This window comes from Bactrocera dorsalis, chromosome 1, assembly GCF_023373825.1.
Source record: "Bactrocera dorsalis isolate Fly_Bdor chromosome 1, ASM2337382v1, whole genome shotgun sequence".
Taxonomy (NCBI): domain Eukaryota; kingdom Metazoa; phylum Arthropoda; class Insecta; order Diptera; family Tephritidae; genus Bactrocera; species Bactrocera dorsalis.
In genome coordinates, this window is record NC_064303.1 from 54,207,070 (window position 1) to 54,229,165 (window position 22,096).

At 32.5% G+C, this 22,096-nt stretch overlaps 1 protein-coding gene across 14 annotated transcripts in view; it reads left to right on the plus strand.

The window, feature by feature from the left end:
- LOC105233578 (FERM domain-containing protein 5) overlaps nt 1–22,096 on the plus strand; it is a 753,696-nt gene that overhangs the window by 306,529 nt on the left and 425,071 nt on the right. The window contains exon 6 of one of the 14 annotated variants that reach the window (XM_049462610.1): nt 11,237–15,465. The exons of the other annotated variants lie outside the window; for them this stretch is intronic. Within the exon in view, the coding sequence (XP_049318567.1) occupies nt 11,237–11,365 (129 nt within the window). The 3' untranslated portion in view covers nt 11,366–15,465. Of the gene's footprint in view, nt 1–11,236; nt 15,466–22,096 lie in introns of those variants that run through there. 14 annotated transcript variants of the gene reach the window in all.

Here is a 22,096-nt window from a genome sequence, read left to right on the forward strand (position 1 = left end):
AGTTCTGCGAAAGATTTATGGTCCTTTGCGCGTTGGCCACGGCGAATATCGCATTCGATGGAACGATGAGCTATACGAGATATACGACGACATTGACATAGTTCAGCGAATTAAAAGACAGCGGCTACGCTGGCTAGGTCATGTTGTCCGGATGGAGGAGAGGAAGACCTCCACTCCGTTGGAAGGACCAAGTGGAGAAGGACCTGGCTTCGCTTGGAATATCCAATTGGCGCCACGTTGCGAAAAGAAGAAACGACTGGTGTGCGGTTGTTAACTCGGCTATAATCGCATAAGCGGTGTCTACGCCAATTAAGAAGAAGAATGAATAAGAATGTAAGACGAATGCCGCGTACTAAATTTTGTCGAAATCGTTTGGTCGTGTCTGGAGTTATGGTATTTCACCAAAAAATGGGTGGTGCCGCACCCATCGTCCAATTTTCACCCCATCTCCGATAAAGCTTTCTCATACCATCTCGGTAAAATTTAATGTCTGGCGTATTTAGTTAGTAATTTAACGCGCTTTTAGTAGTACCGTTATATGGGGAGTGAGCGGAGTTATCCTCCGATTTCACCTATTTTCATTTCGCCGATAGATTTTTTTATAAGATTTCTACTCAGCAAATTTGGTTATTGTAACTTAAGTGGTTTACGAGATATATGGGCCATTCCATCAGTTGGCGACATGGTTTTGTACCCGTGGTTCTCCGATTTTGACGAAATTTTAGAATATCATAATATAGACTAAAATAAGAATATCTGTAAACTTTTTAGTGGCCAAAGTTGCTCCATTGTTGTTTAAAAATATGCGCCGTATAGCGACAACTTTGCATTTTTTTTGCTGTTGATGGGATCAGAGTCCCATATTTTTGACACTGATTCTTATGTAAAATTTAACGAGGAATCGAATGGAAAATCAATTTTGAAAAAAAGTTGGTGGAAAAGCACAAAAACCCTGATTTTTTGGAAAATAATGTTTTTTTTTTGGATTTTGAGCGTCAACTTTGAATTTTTTTGCTGTTCATGGGATCAGAGTCCCATATTTTTGAACACTGATTCTTATGTAAAATTTAACGAGGAATCGAATAAAAATGTCAATTTTGAAAAAAAAGTGGGGGAAGAGCACAAAAAGCGGGATTTTTGGAAAAAATATGGTTTTTTTGGATTTTGAAATTTTTTTTGGATTTTTAAAATATTTTTATCAGAAAGCTGAGATCTTTTTACATAAAAATGGATAACTTCAAAATTTTTTTCACTCAATTTTGAGGTCGTTAAAAAATAAAAGAAAAAGTCATTTTTTTGTTTGATCTCAATTTGAAGTGCGCGCCAAAAAACAATGGAGCAACTTTGGCCACTAAAAAGTTTACAGATATTCTTATTTTAGTCTATATTATGTTATTCTAAAGTTTCGTCAAAATCGGAGAACCACGGGTACAAAACCATGTCGCCAATTGATGGAATGGCCCATATACACTAAATTTGTTAGAGGGCGGGGCCACGCAAACTTTTTCAAAAAAACTTTCCCACAAATGCCACTTGCTACTACGATTCTCTTTACCAAATTACAGCTTTATATTGTATTTCAATTTAGTGCTTAGTTACGGCATATATGTTTACGGTTAATGGCGATTTGTGTGGGTGTCAGTGGTCCGATTACACCGATCTGCGAACTCGATTTTTTTGTACCAAGGAACCTACATACCACGTTTCAACGTTATATCTCATCCATCATCATTTATATAAAGCGATAAAGCAGCGGCCAAGTGTGTAGAAAAAAAATCAACAAATTTCCGAAATAACAGTACCATAAAAGCAGCAAGAGCAATAGCAGTAGCAGCAAAGGTAAAAATTAAACAGCAACAGTGGCAACAACAACCCCCTTAGTATTAAGTATGTAAAATTTTTTCACTGTGAGTAATGCAAAAACAATAATCACAAGTGGCCTTATTTAAGAAAAAATAAAAACAAGATAAATTCTTATATATTAAATGTTTATAAATAAAAAAGAAAACGAGATAAATTAAATTATCGTAGTATTAAATATATATATAAAAAAAGAAATAAGGATTTTGTAAAGTGGACAACATAATTTTACAGTTTGGTCGGTCAGTAATTTTACTGCAGAAGACATACATATGTAGCTCGACTTTAGAGCTGAAATAGCTCAGCAAAATAACCAAATAAAAAACATTACAACTGCTACGCAGGTGAGAGAATACAAAACACAGACAATTAATGACTCAATTATATGCAATGAAAATTTAGAAATTGTGAAATCTTTACCGGAATTTTCGGGAAGCTCATACGTCAGCTTGAGGGAAGCTGCAAAAAATTCAATGAGCCTCTATATAGAAGGGAGTGGGAAATATATTGGAGCTCTGACAATGAAATTGCTAAGATGACAATACTAACGACATTTTAACTGACGATGGCACAGTTTTAAATTTAGAGGTCATATTTTCGAGATTAGATTTTGCGTATGCGGATACTCGTAGAAGGCCAATACACGTAATTTAACAAGAAATGAGCATACTCAGACGAGGATAGCAATTGGCATTATAACAGTGATGTCAATAAGAAATTGACATTGTTAATAAATAAAACAATAATGACGAACGGAACGAATTCCGAAATAACAAAGCATCGGTAAAATGCGCTTAGAAATATCCCAATCATCTAGAAACAATGGACTTTGATCAATCAATTCAAGTAATAAATAACCCTGGACCTATACTAACAAACCAAGTATAGGCTAGAAGTAACAGATATAATTGGCAAACCAATTATCAACAAACAAAAATACAAAGAAGTAAAATGAAAGTGCACAAGTAAGCACACAGCCTCAACCTAAAATTCAAAGAATTAAGGGGCACACCTAGTGTGAAATTTTCAAAAAATCAATTTTTTCATGTTTCGATAGGCTATACCTTTAAAAATAACATTCTAAAATTTCAAATCGATATCTGAAACATTTTTTGAGTTACAACAATATAAAGGAGTAGCCGCTCGGCAGTTAGATAGTTGCATTGGATTTTTTTTACATGTTCTATATATAGTTCTCCGTACAATGACCTATCGATTTTTGATCTGATCAAAAAATCGAATTTTGGCAGGGCAAAAACGACCAAAATTTTAGGTAAAGTTCTACTATATTTTTTAAAACGCCGCCATATTTTCAATTTTTGATTTTTTTACCGTAGGTCATTGTACAGATATTATCTAGTTTAACGAGAAATTTTTTTTAGATTTCATCCACGGAGAAGGCCGAAATTTTAATAGATATGGGGGCAACCAGTTCATACATATATACGAACTGGAATTTATAATAACAAAAAAATATTACTAATTAAGAAGAGAGTAAGAACCATTAATGGTTCGCCATCATAAAATATTTTCATAATATTAATCAAGAACTTTTTTATGAAATTGATAACTTAGAGAGCGATCTCTTAATTGGAATTAATTTCTTAAATAATATCGGAGCCACAATAGGTATTCCAAATCGGAAATTAATTTATGGAAATAAAAAGATAAAGAAAATACATCTTCTCAACCATTTAGTTTTATTAAACACCTTGGGACAAAAAAGTCCCAAAGCGCCTGCCGAGGAAAGTGCCGGCAATATTAAAAATAAAAAACATTAAAATTGTGGAACGAACAATTTCTACAACGCCAGCTGAAGAATTTACCGGCAATATTATATTAAAAAACTTTATTTGGGGACAAAAAGGTCCTAAAACGCGAGCCGAAGTTTTTACCGGCAAATTAAAACAAAAAAAGAATGGTGAAAAACCAAATAAAAATATAAAAATACAAAATTTATAATACTTTGGGCAAAAAAATCTTAAGACGCCAGTCGAAGATAATACCGATAATAAAATAAAAAATATACTCCAAAAAAGGAGGTACTAATATTTTAAAAATAAATAATTTCAATATTACCGATGAAAATATTTTCGAAGCTTTTGCAGAAAAATATAAAAACAATAGTACCGAAATTAAAAATATTTAGGATTAATTGTTGCTTAGAGAGGATGTTATCAAAATTATAAATAAAACCCTTGAAAACTTAAACATAAATGTACCGTTCAAAAGAGATGTCAAAGCAGAAATAAGAACCGAAGATGAAAAACCTATATGGTCGAAACAATATCCATATTAATTATCCGCGAATAATTTTGTCAATCAGGAAATCCAAAGTTTATTGGAAAAAAAATTATAAGGAACAGCAAAAGCCCATATATTTTTACTGTTTGGGTTGTTCCCAAAAAAGGTGTAAAAGAGGGTGGTAGTTCAAAACTAAGAATGGCCATCGATTTAAAAAAAAAATTTAACGAAAAAACAATAACGGAAAGATGTCTAATGCCTAATCCAGAGGTTATACACTTTTATTTGGTATAAACTAAATATTTCTCTACAATAGACCTTTAGTTTGGATTTCATCACATATTAATGGATAAAGATATTGAAAAAACTGAATTTTCTGTGAATAATGAAAAAATGAATATTTAAGGACTATATGAATATTTAAAAATGCTTCAAGTATATTTTAAAGAGCACTGAACAATATTCTACAGGAATGTCTCGAAATATTATGTCACGTCTATATTGACGATGTTATAGGATACTCAAAAACATTAAAAGAACAAATATCTAACTGCTTGCAAAACTTTAAAGAAAGCATTTCTAGGACAAATTGTATTTGTTTAACTAGATTTTGAAAAAAAATAGTTCTAACCACTGATGCATTAAATGTATCTGGAGGTGCAGTTTTATCCCAAGAAGGAAAACCAATTATATTCATTTCAAAAACCATAAAGTCTACCAAGCAAAATTATGCAACTAACGAAAAGGAATTATTCGTTATAGTATGGGCATTAAAAACATTACGACATTATCTTTAAAGTAAAGGATTTGGAAATCCATACAGATCAACAGCCATTGGCATTCGCAATGTCATCCAAACGTAAAAATTAAAAGATGGAGAGCTTTCATTGAAGCGTTTTCATCAAAAATAATTCATAAACCAGTTGCAACGAATGTGGCTGCTGACGCGTTATCAAAGTAATTTTTAAATAATTTAACAAATTCAGCCGAACTAAGCCACTCAGACAATTCTATAATAGAAACCGAACATTCTGCAAAAAGCAGCGAGAATACCAAATTCACAAAACAAAAAAGGCATTAAATAATTTCAAGCAACAAATAGTAATAGAGAATGGGGCAAAAATATCAGTCTTGAAGACAATTTCCCATTTCAATAACAAAAGATTTCTGATCGAAGTCGACATACCAGAAGATATAGCTGGTATTTTAAAAGAATATATAAATCCAAAAATAGTTACTGGAATGTCCTGCACACCTGAAGGAAGCACCTATACCTCAGAAAAAGCGAGAACAATTTCACATCGGTATTTTTTCGCACAGAAATTAAAATTTCTTACGTGCATTGATTCTTATTCCAAATGTTTAACAATAAAATATATTAAAAACAAATCGAATTTAGAAGAAAAAATTCTAGAACTTTTCCAATTCTTAGATTGTAAAAAGTATAGTTATCGACAATAAACCAGGTACAATTCAATTCAAATCCGACTAAATACACATATTTATTACTGCACACTACGTCACAGCACTAGTGATGGGCAAATGGAAAGAGTTCATTCGACATTAAGAGAAAATTCAAGATGTTTAAAACAGGAATATAGTTTAATTAGTTACTTTGAAGCCAATATTAGAGCAACTCAACAATATAATAATGCAATACACTCAGTAACAGGTAAAAAAGCTTTTAAAATTTTATTTAATAAAGAAACCCACGTAGACTGGAAAGCCACATTAAGAAAAGCTCAGGAAAAAATGTTACAGTATCATAATAAAAAAAGAGAAAAAATATATGGGGAAAGGAATAAATATAAAAAACAAATAGTTGCAGAAGACCTAGGAAATAAAGTAAAAATACAAAATAGAAATAGAATAATAAATAAAGACAATATTAAAGTTTAATTTCATTACCTTATATGCACAATGAAGATATTTTTACACATTTCGTTGATACGTATATATATCAACAATACTATATCAGACATAATTGACTTCACAAGAGAAAATTACATACTTGTAGAGGAAGAAGATACACCAATTTTTGAAAATTACGGATCAATATACCATTTAACAAATTTTTCATTGCTTGAAAATATAATAGAAAAATATAACACCAAAGATAAAATAATATTAATTGATGATTCAAGTATAGACTTTGAAATACAAATAATGGAAACAGTATTAAGACAATTAAAACTCGACAATAACCGACCAAAAAGAAGCATTAATGAATTAGGTACGGTATATGATCATGAAGATTTTATAAAAATTCCAAAAAAAGTAAATGATTTATTAGCAAATAATAATTAACAATTGACAACTAACTGACAAGTATTTAAAACAATCACAGAATTAACGCAAATAATGAAACAACTACATAGCAGCTCTAACGAAAATACTATTTAAAGACAAAGAAACAAACTAATAATTACTGAACTTGAAAATATAATACAGACTATTACATTAGCAAAACTGGATATTTTGAATAATCGCAGAGATCAGAGAAATAATAAGCGAGGAAAGAATTAATGTGACAATATCAGATTTTATTGATGTTTCGGAATTTAAAATTGCACAAAAAATAATCTAATAATAGTATATATTAAGTACCCAAAAATACAAATATTTATAAGCTATACCCGTTTCACAAATGATGGTAAATTACTAATCGAAAGCGAAATAATAAAACGAAATAATACTTGTTTTTTAGACATGTTAAATAATAAACATGCTAATTGTACAAAGATTACTGGAGCAAATAAAGTAATACGAGTAGTAAAAGACGGTGATATAAAAGTTTTCGGAAAACATATTCATATTGATATATAATCATACAATAAACGAAGTATATAATATTTGATAACTTTTGAAGATAATGTAATAATTGATAATCATATTAAGTTATTTTATTAAAAAGTAATAACATACATATATTCTATTAAATATTAAAACTAAAAAGAAAAAGAGGAAATGTTAACTATCGACACAAATTAATAAGGTACAGAATATACATATGTATATGTATTCGAGCACGGGATGCTTCCATTTAGAGGTGGCGGAATTAACGCCACCAATAGCCAACAGCACTTATTTGTAAAATAAACAATAAGTAAAGGGTGATTTTTTAAGAGCTTGAAATCTCATCGGTTCTTTATTTGAAACGTTAGATTGGTTCATGACATTTACTTTTTGAAGATAATTTCATTTAAATGTTGACCGCGGCTGCGTCTTAGGTGGTCCATTCGGAAAGTCCAATTTTGGGCAACTTTTTCGAGCATTTCGGCCGGAATAGCCCGAATTTCTTCGGAAATGTTGTCTTCCAAAGCTGGAATAGTTGCTGGCTTATTTCTGTAGACTTTAGACTTGACGTAGCCCCACAAAAAATAGTCTAAAGGCGTTAAATCGCATGTGCACCAGGTAATCATTTGTGCAATCACTACGACCAACCAGGGAATTGTGTGGATATATTAAGTACAAATATGTATAGATACATATGTTTAGTTTGACTTGTTTAGCCCAGTTAACAAGTTTCGATAGTTACGAAAATATTGAAACAGATGTTAATATTATACCGATCAAGTAAAAATTATTTTTATATTTATATTTTTTTTTAATTATAATTTAATAAATTAAATTTAAAAATACCTACATAATGTCTTCAAATTCATCTTATTTTCAATAAAACTTTTAAAATTTATTATGTGCATAGACCGATAGGCAAAATAAGCAAGTGCTTACACGGGACATACAAATGTACATATGTATATTATTTCTTTGACATATCTGTCTGTATGTACATATGGCCAAACATTCATAATAATAAGTGTCGCACGCTTCTTTCGCATCTCCGTTGTTACGGACAGCCAATGACTGAAGCGTCACAACATTGTGTTGTTTGAAGAAAATCCGAGATGTGCCGAAAAGAACTGACTCTCTGATTGTCAACGCTTCCCTTGCCGCTGCAACAGCTTCGCCCACAAACCAGCGTAAATATATGTATACTATATGTTTATGTATGTATTATTGCATACATATCAATGCTGATTTTTGCGAGTCACGATAAAATTTTTTAGATTTGATAATAATTTTAAATCGACGTGAACTATGTTTCCTGTTTCTGTGCCTTGCGGGCATGCGAGGTTGACACTTTTCCTTATAGAGGAATATCAGAAAGTTGTTCAATTTATAATTTTTAGCTTTTGCCATCATCACGAAAAGACGATTGAAGGCAAAAGGACGCTCGGGGAGATGTTACGGCGTGCAAATTATGTTTCGCGAGAACGCGGGGGCTTCTAATGAAGTGAGTCTGATGAGTTTATATGACAAACTAAACTGAAATATCTTTATTTCACTTTTATTTATACAATTGATTTCTTAAGCTTATATACAAAGTTTCATCTTACATTCTAGGAAGTGCAGATCTTAGGAGTTAGATTATGTGCTGTCTAATTTTACTTAGAGCGTGCTATAAATTATAGTTGATGGTCGCTTCTTAATTGCCGATGTGTCAATAACGTATTTGCCACATTCCTTTAATAAAGAATTATATAAGGGGTGATTTTTTTGAGGTTAGGATTTTCATGCATTAGTATTTGACAGATCACGTGGGATTTCAGACATGGTGTCAAAGAGAAAGATGCTCAGTATGCTTTGACATTTCATCATGAATAGACTTACTAACGAGCAACGCTTGCAAATCATTGAATTTTATTACCAAAATCAGTGTTCGGTTCGAAATGTGTTTCGCGCTTTACGTCCGATTTATGGTCTACATAATCGACCAAGTGAGCAAACAATTAATGCGATTGTGACCAAGTTTCGCACTCAGTTTACTTTATTGGACATTAAACCAACCACACGAATGCGTACAGTGCGTACAGAAGAGAATATTGCGTCTGTTTCTGAGAGTGTGGCTGAAGACCGTGAAATGTCGATTCGTCGCCGTTCGCAGCAATAGGGTTTGTGTTATTCGACCACATGGAAGATTTTACGCAAAGATCTTGGTGTAAAACCGTATAAAATACAGCTCGTGCAAGAACTGAAGCCGAACGATCTGCCACAACGTCGAATTTTCAGTGAATGGGCCCTAGAAAAGTTGGCAGAAAATCCGCTTTTTTATCGACAAATTTTGTTCAGCGATGAGGCTCATTTCTGGTTGAATGGCTCCGTAAATAAGCAAAATTGCCGCATTTGGGGTGAAGAGCAACCAGAAGCCGTTCAAGAACTGCCCATGCATCCCGAAAAATGCACTGTTTGGTGTGGTTTGTACGCTGGTGGAATCATTGGACCGTATTTTTTCAAAGATGCTGTTGGACGCAACGTTACGGTGAATGGCGATCGCTATCGTTCGATGCTAACAAACTTTTTGTTGCCAAAAATGGAAGAACTGAACTTGGTTGACATGTGGTTTCAACAAGATGACGCTACATGCCACATAGCTCGCGATTCTATGGCCATTTTGAGGGAAAACTTCGGACAACAATTCATCTCAAGAAATGGACCCGTAAGTTGGCCACCAAGATCATGCGATTTAACGCCTTTAGACTATTTTTTGTGGGGCTACGTCAAGTCTAAAGTCTACAGAAATAAGCCAGCAACTATTCCAGCTTTGGAAGACAACATTTCCGAAGAAATTCGGGCTATTCCGGCCGAAATGCTCGAAAAAGTTGCCCAAAATTGGACTTTCCGAATGGACCACCTAAGACGCAGCCGCGGTCAACATTTAAATGAAATTATCTTCAAAAAGTAAATGTCATGAACCAATCTAACGTTTCAAATAAAGAACCGATGAGATTTTGCAAATTTTATGCGTTTTTTTTTAAAAAAAAGTTATCAAGCTCTTAAAAAATCACCCTTTAGTTCATGTGAGTCGAGTGACTCAAGTGATTCACTAATAGAAACCCAACATTCCGCAGAAAGTAGCGATGAGTACCAAATTCATGAAACAAAAAAACTTTTAAATCATTTTAAGCAACAGATAGTAATCGATAATGGAGCAAGAATTACTGTCTCAGAGACTATTTCTTCTTTTAATAATAAACGTTTTTTAATTGAATATGACAGACCAGAAAATATAATTGGTATTTTAAAAGAATATATGAATCCAAAAGTAGTTACAGGAATATTTTGCACACCTGAAGTATTATACGCAATAAAAAACATTTTGAAAGAGACATTTCCCACGATAAAATTCCTATATACTGAACTATTCCCTAATGATATATGCAATAAAGAAAATCAAAGATCGATAATCGAGCAAACACATAATAGAGCACATAGAAATTATAGGGAAAATTTGGCACAAATTAGGCAGCAATATTATTGGCCTTTAATGATAAAACAATTTAAACAATACGCAAAAAATTGTAGCATATGTAATAGTAATAAATATGAAAGACATCCGAAACTAATTCCAATAGGGGAAGCACCAATACCAAACAAAGAGGGAGAACAACTCCTTATAGATATTTTTTCGCACAAAAGCTTAAATTTCTTACATGTATAGATTCATATTCCAAATTTCTAATCGTAAAATATATAGAAGACAAATCAAATTTAGAAGAAAAAGTTTTGGAACTGTTACAAACATTTCCAAATGTTAAAAGTATAGTTATTGATAATGAACCAGGCTTAAGTACGATACAGTTCAAGTCTTTAATGGAAAGGATTAATGTGCAAATTTATTATTGTACACCACGCCACAGCACAAGTAATGGCCAAATAAAAAGAGTTCATTCAACACTGATTGAAATCTCCAGATGTTTAAAGCAAGAACACAGCTTAATTAGTAATTTTGAATCAATTATGAGAGCAGTTCAACAGTATAATAAAACAATTCATTCTGTAACAGGTAAACAACCTTGCAACATTTTATTTAATAAAGAGCCTCACGATAATATGAAAAATGTGTTGCAAAATGCGCAAGAGAAAATGCTAGAGCATCATAACAAGAAAAGGCTTCAGAAAAGTTATAAGAAACGAGATATTATTTATGAAAAAATTTATGGGGAAAGAAATAAATTGAACCCCAAGTACAAAAGACAAGTAGTATTAGAAGATTTAGGAAATACAATTAAAATACAAAACAGAAACAGAATAATACATAAAGATAATATTAAATCTTAAAATTCTTTAGGTTCACAATGTTATACATCATCATAATTTATACGGCAATGCCATTCATCACAGCTCAAATCGAAATCATGGACCTCAATCACGGGAATGGATGTTCCCTTCGGAACCTAGAAAAAGTAAAGTTGGTTGAAAGATACGACAGAATTACATATCTTATTAATACAACAATGTACAAAGAAATAGTTGACAATTTAGAGGAAATGGCACTCAAAGAAAAAGAACCGAATCCGCTTGTAATGGCTAAAATTAACACTCCAGTGGTCGCGCCCCTTTTTGTGCCGTTAGTAGTCGCGCGTACTACATGTGTAGAACATTTTAGACATAAGGGTTTGAAACGAAATATTTGTAAATAAAAAAATTTGTTTTAATAATAATAAGTAACAGTTTATTATAAAACCAAATCAACCAAAAAATATTCATTTTAAACATATTAGGAACTTAAAATCAGACTTCTTGCGAATAGTTATTCGTAAAGGTTGGTACGCAGCTCTCAAGTAATTGCTCAAGGAAAAAAATACATTATTTCTAAAGTAATTTTGACAGCTGGTTACGCATTGTGAATGATCCACATTAGAAGAGCAAGAGAGAATAAACAAAGTAAACAAACTTTGTGCGTATGTATGTATGTGTATGGTAACACAAATATTTTCATTGAGTTTTAAGGAATGTTGTTGATGATTGGTTGGTTTTATACAACATTTCAAAATGGAATATACTTTATAATAATGATTTCAACTAATTTAGGATGAATTTGACGATTACTTCGAATTTCCTGCAAGAAACAATTGTTGATTTGATGTTTCTTCGCAAAACCAGGTTTGCCATATTCACATTTTATTGAAAAAAAGTATTAAAAATTAGTACTAGATTTCTTGAGAGCTGCGTACTAGCACAAGTAACTTTATCGCAGGAACGTTTCTGGACCGTTTCTTAAGCGTTTTTTTATATGAAGTTTTTACGTTTCTTGAGAGCTGCGTACTAAGCTTAAAACGTAAAAGTATATACACAAGTGGTCTACTATTGTAGTACGCGCGACTACTGGAGTGTTAAGCATATTAGAACTCAGATATATACACTCACCCCACATCATAGAATTGAGAAAAGGGGATTAGTTAATATTATAGGGGCAGGTCTTAAATATATTTATGGCGTCATGGACAACGAAGACCGTCAAGAAATAGAAGGCAAATTAGAAATAAAAACAATCAATGCCCACAATGCAATCGAACAAATCAATGCTCAGAAAAACATTAATGAAAAATTGAACTACCAAATTAAAGCTATTAGCGATAATACTAACAATCACTACAGGAAATTATTTCAGAATATAAACGCAGTTAGCTCAGAATTAAATAAAATAGCAAAGGAATGGTGGACAAACAAACTGTTGGGGAATTTAATGTATATTGAGACTAATATCGTAAGAATAAAAGAGATCATAATGACGAGCCAAAATAACCTCTTAAGTAGAGATATTATTTCAGATGACGATAGTTTAAAATTGAATATAACTTTTGAAAAATGTAATTGTAATTGTCACTCAAAACGAAAATATTGTGACTTTAGTAAAGATTCCTAGTTTTACTAAAGAGACCTATCAATCAATATACATTCAACCTATACCGAATATAAATCAAGCAGAATTAAATATACAAGAAAAGGAAATTTTATGTCTAAATGATATCACATATAAAAAGACTTCCATTAAAAAAGAATTAGAAGAATACAAAGACGATTGCATCGAATATTTATTTAGGAGTCAAATTAAGATGAATTGTAAATATAAGTATAATAACCAATCAAAAGTAATAGAAATGGATACAAACCATATTAACGTAATCAATGCAAAAAATAAGACCATTTATCACAACTGTAATTCTAACATCTTTACTATTAACGGTAATTATTTAATACGATTTGAAAATTGTAATGTTCAAATTGATAACTTAGTCTATAGACATCGTAAGCCTCTCGCAATGAAATTATTACCAAATCCAGTTAAGGTTATTAATATTACAATCACAAAGAATTTAAGTATGGAAGAAATACATTTTCAAAACATTAAAAATATTCAGGAAATAACAGAACTCAGGTATGAAGCAAAAAAAGTAAAATGATAAATTACAGTCTGATAACAATTGTCAGCCTTATAATAGTAATACTAATAATCTGTAAATACAAAAAGAATAAAAGCACACAGGTTAAAATTAACATTGAACAAATTCCAATGCAAGATCAAGCCCAACCTATAGATCAAATGATGGAAAGGATCAAGCACTATTCCTCTTTGAATCGGGACGCTTCAATTTAGAGGTGGGGGAGTTAATACCACCAGTTCATATTACATGAACATATTGTATTTCTGTTATAAATATGTAACCCATATGGTACTTTCCTAATACTGTCCGCCTTAGGTGGTCCAAAAATATAACTCATAGATTGTAAGATGAATCTTTCCACTTGTAACATATGTCCTACATATGTCCTATCTCAAGTGGATTGTAGATATACCTCCTAGAATGTAAGATTAATATTTGTATCTCGGCTTAAGCAAAATATTGTATTTAAGAAAATGTAATAAAGAAAACAAGGCAGTCGACCACAGGCAGTTGCCCGTAGTCACTCAAAAATCAAACAACTTATTAATTTGTATCTGCACATGCTTATAAGATTGTACATATGTAAATTAGGGTGATTCAAAAAACTTATACAAATATATGTACATAAGTATAAATATATATGAATGTATAAACATTCTGGTCGGATGTTAGGCAGTAATAATAATTGTATATTAAAAAATAATAAATAAATAATAATTGGCGACCAGCCAATGCAGACTGAGTAATTTGACTACCAGCGTTTTGGCGTTTTAACCCAATTCCAACAGTAAAAACCCTGGGATTCGGTGACTCAACACAATCCTAACGTCTACGGCAGGTAGCCACAGCGACGGTAGCGTAGATTAAGCTATAGTCTTAACTGAAATGTAAGTCTCGTTTCTACAAAGACTGAATAAATTAAACACCACAAATAAAATTTCATTTTAATTTGCATACGCACCTACATATCAGCCCATAATTACATACATACATACATACATACATACATATATAAGACCAATTCAAATCAAGATATTTTTGTTTATCGTTTTCATTCATGAACGCAAGTGCACTTTCAACAGGCAAGCTCATTCGTAAAAACAAACACCATTACATCTTCCCGAGCATGCCTTTGCCACAAAGCGTCCTTTCGCGACGATGGCAAAAGCTAAAAATCATAAATTGAATAATTTCTTCTAGAAGGGAAAAGTGGCAACCCCGCAAACCAGCAAAGCACAGAAATAAGTGGCAACATAGTTCTTGTCCATTTAAAATATTTTACAATTCTAAAATATTTTTCCGCGACTCGCAAGAAACTGCGTCGATATGTATGCAAGCTCATACAAATTTACGTCGGCTTGTAGGCGAAGCTCGGACTTTCTACCAACAACATAATGTTGTGACGCTTTGTCGTCGCGTCAGTTCTTCGACACATTGACTCTTTCATAAAACGTGAGCTTCGGCCATTGGTTGCCCATGACAACGTAGATTATACATATCATTTTCATATTTTATATCATCAATTATTACATTATCTTCAAAGCTTCCGTATATTGTATGATTATTCACATTATGTTTTCCGGAAACTATTATAGCACCGTCTCATGCAATATTTATTACTTTATTTGCCTCATGACATTTAATATGTCTGATAAACAAGTATTATTTCTTTTTATCATATAAAATGCATTATTTAACTTTTTTGGACTGAATAAAACTAAGTCTTCTGCGACTATTTGTTTTTTTTATTTTATTTCTTTCTCCTATTATGTACATGCTTGTACTCGTATTTTCATAATCCACGTATCCTGTGCTTTGATTAAAATGGAAAATCAAGAAATAATTTTTGAATATAAGTTGATTCAGGGTTTTAGGAAAAACAGTTATTTATTATTAATTGAAAAAGAAAATCAAATTTTCAAATATAAATGTATGAATAAAAATGTTAAATATTATTGTTGTTATGTGGATAACTGTTCAGCTGCAGTTGCCATTGAATTTAATAGCACAAGAGTTTGCCGTAACACAGAGAAAAGTGTCAAGAACGGCCACAATCATGCGGAACAAAGTGCCTTAATTGAAAAATTAAAATTAATAAATTCGATAAAAACTGAAGTGATGAGTGCATCATTGAAACATCACATTCAGTGCATTTGATTCATATAAAACAAGAAAAATATCCAAAAAATCCGATGACTTTTGAAGAAATTATTGTAGTTTATAAAAATAAAGAAATTGCATCAAAATTCACAATGTCCAGATATGAGGAAAATGACAAATTTTGCCTACTCATTATTTGTGTCTCCTACCATTTCTAATGCTATTAAAGGAAGGAACCGCATGGAACAAGGTAATTATATAGTTGATGGAACATTTAACATAGTACCTATTTCAAAGAAATATAAGCAATTGCTTATAATTCACATTATTCACGCAGACCATGTAAGAACTTTAAAATTAAAATTTATTATTTATCTTAAAATAACTCGATAATTTTTCATTATTTTTCAGGCATATCCGTTCATATATATTTTAATGTCTCATAAGTCAGAATCTGCATATAAACATGTTTTGCAATATTTGCAATCAAATGTCATCGAAGCCGACGTCAGTAATCACTGATTTTGAAAGCAGTTTACGTAATGCTTTTCAAAGCGTATATTCAACAGTGAAAACGGTTGGATGTTGGTTTCACTACACGAATGCTCTTCGACGGAAAGTTACGCAAATTCCTAAATTCACAGCTAAATGTCCCAAGGTGCTTAACAAGAATTAAATCTGAGAAAATGTATTTTCTATATTTTTTTTATTTTCATAAATTAATTTCCGATATCAATTGTGGCACCGATTTCATTTAAGAAATTAATTCCAATTAAGAGATCGCTCTCTAAGTTATCAATTTCATAAAAACGTTTTTGATTAATATTATGAAAATATTTTATGATGGCGAACCCTCTTCTTAATTAGCAATATTTTTTTGTTATTACAAATTCCAGTTCGTATAAATGAACTGGTTGCCCCCGTATCTATTCAAATTTTAATGATTTGCTCGGTTTTGATATCTGTTTTTATAATATGATTTTCACCAATTTTATTAATTCTTTGCATTTTTGGTTGAGGCTGTGTGCTTACTTGTGCACTTTCAATTTTCCTTTTTGGAATATTTGTTTGTTGATAATTGGTTTGCCAATTGTATCTGTTACTCCTAGTAGAGAACGTATATTTAGAGAGAAGGTCCAACTGCGGACAAGCGTGTGAACTGTCAAAAGCTAACAAAATGCCTTGAGCGTGCATCACCACAGCTAGCTAAGAAGGAGAAATTTTAACAGTGCACTGTGGGGAATTTGCCCGATTTCATGGTATTTAGTCATTTTATCAAAGTTTATATATTTGGGTTTTTTTTATGTAAACATATTAAAAACACATGGCTCCATATGACTCCATACCAAAAATGTTAATTAACAGTGCACTGTTAAGGCTATGCACTGTTAAAGTCAACTGTTGCAGCCCAAAAGCACGTGGTTGAGAACAGGCAGTTTTTGGTTAGCTACTTTGAAAGTGCGATACTTAAAAGTTAAACAAGTTATTAATTCAATTTATGATGGAAAATAATCATACGGGTTTGTATTATATGTTGTGTGTACTAATATTTTGATGTCTTACTAATATTTAGCCAATTTTAAAACAGGTCTAAAAGGTAATTTTTTGGAAAAAAAAATTAACTTTACGTAGACTTACAAAAAATACATATCGTTGTAACAATGTAAGTCCAGTATATGTCGTAGAGCCATGAATTATGAATAAAAGGCAATTTGTCTCAATGTGCACAAATGCGCACAATCTGCGTAATTTATAACCAGGCCTATACTGACCAAGGATCATGTGATTCAGATGCATGCCTATTTGCCTCAACCGTAATGCCTCTTCGATTAACACACTTCTGGACTTGTTTTATGGAATAACCGTACTCCACAGTCGATAAGATTTTGCCGCCCTCTCAAATTGGAGTTTTTGAAAGAAACAAAAGAAGCCATATTAAAAGAGGACCCGAACATCAAAGAAGAAATTAAGAAACTTTTACCATGCAAAATAATGTTCAACGACAGGCAGTGCATTTACATAAAATTTCAACTTCATTTGACTGTCATAGATGGAAAAGTGCTCAATGCACTGACAAATACAACGTCTTCTCAAGCATGCCCAATATGTAATGCAACACCTAAGGACTTCCTTGCCAACAAAAATTTTAAGTGCCTCGACTTTGTTCCACTTTTAGATAATTTAAAACACGGGTTAAGTCCGCTTCATAGCTGGATAAGATGTTTTGAATTTGTATTACACGCCGGCTATAAGTTAACTGTTCAGAAATGGCGAGTGACAACATCTGTGGACAAAAAAACGATTGCAGATCGGAAAAAGGAAATTCAGCGTATGTTTTGGGAGAGGCTAGGCTTAAGGGTCGATAAGCCAAAACAAAATGGATTTGGCAATACAAACAATGGAAACACGGCACGGCGAGCATTTACCAATTTTGAAACATTTGCAGAAGTTACCGGAGTTGATAAAGCAATAATTGTGAACTTAAGAGTTATATTAATTTGCTTGTCTTGTCAACTGCCTATTGATTTGGAGAAATTTGAACAATTTTGTTTTAAAACTGGGGAACAAATTGTGGATTGTTATCCATGGTTGCCAATGACGGCAACTGTTCACAAAATAATTGTCCATTCAAGGCAAATTATGGAAAATACAATACTTCCCGTTGGATATCTCGGAATAGAAGCGTCGGAAGCACGCAACAAAATTTATAAAGCAGATAGACTGCATCACGCACGAAAGCATAGTCGTGTTAATAATTTCATGGATGTTTTCAACAGAGCCTTAGATACTTCTGATCCTGTCATTTCTTCAACAAACCTTATGAAGCGAATTCGGAAGCATAAAAGTATGGAACTTCTTTCAGAAGTTTTAAGCCTTTTGTTGTGCAATTTTGAAGGCCAGGATCAAATTGAGGAAATTGGAGATGAAATCGACGATTTTTATTTTATGTCTGACGAAGACCTTGAGAATTAAAATATTTTATAAACTTATTATTGTATTATTTGGTTGTCACTTTATCAACTTTTCTATTTGAATTAAAAAAAATTGTTTCTCGTCCTGGGAGGGCGGAACCACGCCCATTTAAACAAAAACTATTTCCAACAGAGTCCATATCAATACTAAAAAAAACTGTTTTGAAAAATCTTATTTATTTAAAAAGTTTTTGATTAATTTATCCAAATGGGAGGGCGGAACCACGCTCATTTTACCAAAAACTATTTCCAACGATCTCCATAAGACTAATACAAAAAACCGTTTCAAAAAATCTTATTTAGTTTAAGAGTTAATAAATAATATTTCGTCAGGGAAGGGGCGGAGCCACGCCCATTTTTCTAAAAACATTCCTATCGGTGTCTATAACAATAATAAAAAAACCGTTTTGAAAAATCTTACTTAGTTTAAAAGTTATTAATTAATACCATGAAATCGGCCAAATTCCCCATAGTGCAGTGGCGCGAGAACAGAGCTGAGCATTAAATGAAAATTATGCTCAGAAATATACATTGCTATTACAGACGTATGTTGGCCTTTTGTTTATTTTTTTATACGTTTACATGCCATTATATAAATTGATATGATTATAATTTTTCATATTTTTACGAATACATGCAAAACTGATAACATTCTAATTAAATTATGGTATTTTCAAAATATATATTTGTTAATTTTTAAATATTTCTTATGTTTCGTAATATAATATAATTTCATATATGAATATGTTTGTATATATGCTATATGTGTATATGGATTACTATCATAATACTCTAAAAAAATTAATACATTACAATAATATTGTATGTAAAATACATTTCTTCATCTAAATTTTCATACGCATCTACATATGAATTGGCACATAGTTACATTCATATGTAAGTATAATTCAAATTCAAATCGTTATATTATCATTTATCAGTAAAAAATGCTCTGTATGTGTTTAAATGAGTTAAGCATCCACCCCCTCTACCCGGTGAAACTGGCGCATCCTAATGCTATAGCGCAATTCACCACAGGATGCAAAGACTCCAAAGCAAAACCAATAACTCCCCACACCTATTCCAACCAGAGGCCTGCACGATTAAGGTAGGCATCGTACGATTACGTTACTAAGTAACACTTCTGACGATTACCACGATGCGAAGGTAACATTGCGCATCGGCATCGCGGCATCGTGGCATCGTACGATTACTATCTGGTATCGTCAATGGCAAATGAAACGCTATAGTCTTACATGATGTTAATTCGTTGCTGGCTCGGCAACGACTGAACGATAGAGCAGAGCCGCTCAAAATAATGCGCAATTTATTTACCAACGCATACAATCACACATTTGATATCTGCTAGCGTATGATTGTGTGCGCGCGCTTGCTTAGTACACTGAGTGAAATCGTGCTATTTGGTTATTTTGTTATTAAAAATTTAGAAAAAAATAAAAAATTATGGTTTTTGATTAAAAAAGCAATTAAGAACAACAATAATTTTAAGTTAATTTTTTTAACTTTCCATGATTTTTTCCATATCGACTTCAAGATCGTAAGTTTTGATTCTCATTAAGTCCTCTATATGCTTATTGGAAACTGAATTCCTGTATTTCGAGTGTATTTTTGACGCTGGCAGAATTTGCGTCATAGCGTACATGCTTCGACTGCATTTGCTTGCCTATACTCCGAGTATAGGCATGAAAAATTTTGAGCGGCTCTGTGATAGAGCGTAAGCGTACGTGTGAAGTTAGTTTCCACAATTGTTCTAAGAAATGCCGACCACTGGTAACATGTTAGTAATCGGCGATGCCCGCGATGCCGATACCCTCGATGCCGATGCCCACGATGCCAAAGTACCGTTACGTAGCGTGTACTCGCCGCATCGGCATCGCCGCTTGCTAACATGTTACTTTTTTAATTACTCGTGCAGGACTCTGATTCCAACCCAACCAACAAAAAGAATGGACAACGGGGAAGCTCACACATTCGTTTTACTCAGTTCAATCGAACAACACATTCGATATATACAAGCCGCACATTTACATTCGCTGAGACACTGCGCCGCGTCGACACCTTTTTCACATTTACTTCGATCTACAAGTTCGCCAGATCCCAATACAATTCGTCATCTACTATTCGTGCTGTACAAGCCGCTCATCCACAAACGCTTTTTTTCCACTCGTCATCGTTCCACTCGTGCCGACAACACATCCTATTTCTATTCGGCGCGATGTATTATTAAGCAAAACCTTGTACCGCAAACAAAAGATAATTTTAAATAAATTGTACTTTTCAAATAATCAACTACTTTTTCCTTTCAAACACTTGCGCGAGTGTCAGTTCATACCATCAGTGGTTTGTATTCCCAATAAATTGGGTCGTTAAATGTTCAGTATGTATGTACATACATATGCATATGTGTACGACATTGCCGAACAAATAATGTATAACAAACCAACATACAAATATGCGTACAGATGTAAATATGTCACTATCAAAAACTACAAACATTGCTTTACAAAAACAACCATCGTTTCAAATAACATCATACAAACTGTAAATATGTGCGTATGACATTCCCACACAAATAAATAAATAAAACTATGTCGCCCGCATAAACTACAAATATTGTTCTACAAAAACAACAATCGTCTCTAATAGCATCAGCAGCGTCAGAAGTCAATATGGTAGCCAAATAGTCGATGCCCAAGTTTGTAGAAAAATACACAACAGCAATATTTTCATTTATGAACGCAAGCGCACTTTTAACAGGCAAACTTGCTTCATTCATAAAAACAAACACCATTAAATCTCCCCGAGCATGCCTTTGCCTACAAGCGTCTTTTCGCGACGATAGCAAAAGTTAAAAATCATAAATTGAACAATTTCTGATATTTGTATGAGAAGGAAAAAGTGACAACCCCGCAAATATATTAGAATAAAATTTACAACATTGTTTATTTGTCATTTTCAAGTCAAGAAATGTATCAAAGAAAATATTCAATATTCCTCTGATTTATGTGGCACAGTGAATCTTGGTTAAGTAGTACTCCACTTAAATGAAAATCATCCCTCTTAACTGCCTATATCTTGCAGCTGCTCACGGTTTGTTTTTTGAAATACATAAAAATTAATGATTTAAGTACCACTCGCCTAAGTGTCCGCACTCGCTTTTGTGCCATATTATATTTTTAACAAACTACAAAAATCTGTATCGTTGACTGTATTTGTCAACGAATGTAAAAAATATTTTTACGAGGCTTGCAAAAATCTGCGTTGAAATGTATGCAAGCTCACACATAAACATACATATTTACGCAGGTTTGTAGGCGAGTCGGCAATAGCGACAAGAGAAGCAATAACAATTGGCGTTCGTTTGTTTGTGTTTTTCGGCACAGCTCGGATTTTCTACCAACAACACAATGTTGTGACGCTTTGTCGTCGCGCACGTCTTTCTACACATTGACTCTTTGACAAAACGCGAGCTTCGGCCATTGGTTGTTCGGGACAACGGAGATTTCGCATAAGACAATATGTGTACATATTTACATACATAGTTGTGTGTGGACAAATTTACAAACATTATGCGTATGGTTATTTTTGTTTACGTGCTCAAATAATAACATACGTACGTGAATATGTGCGACCGCTTGGCCTTTTAACATGTTATCAAAACTTTTAAAG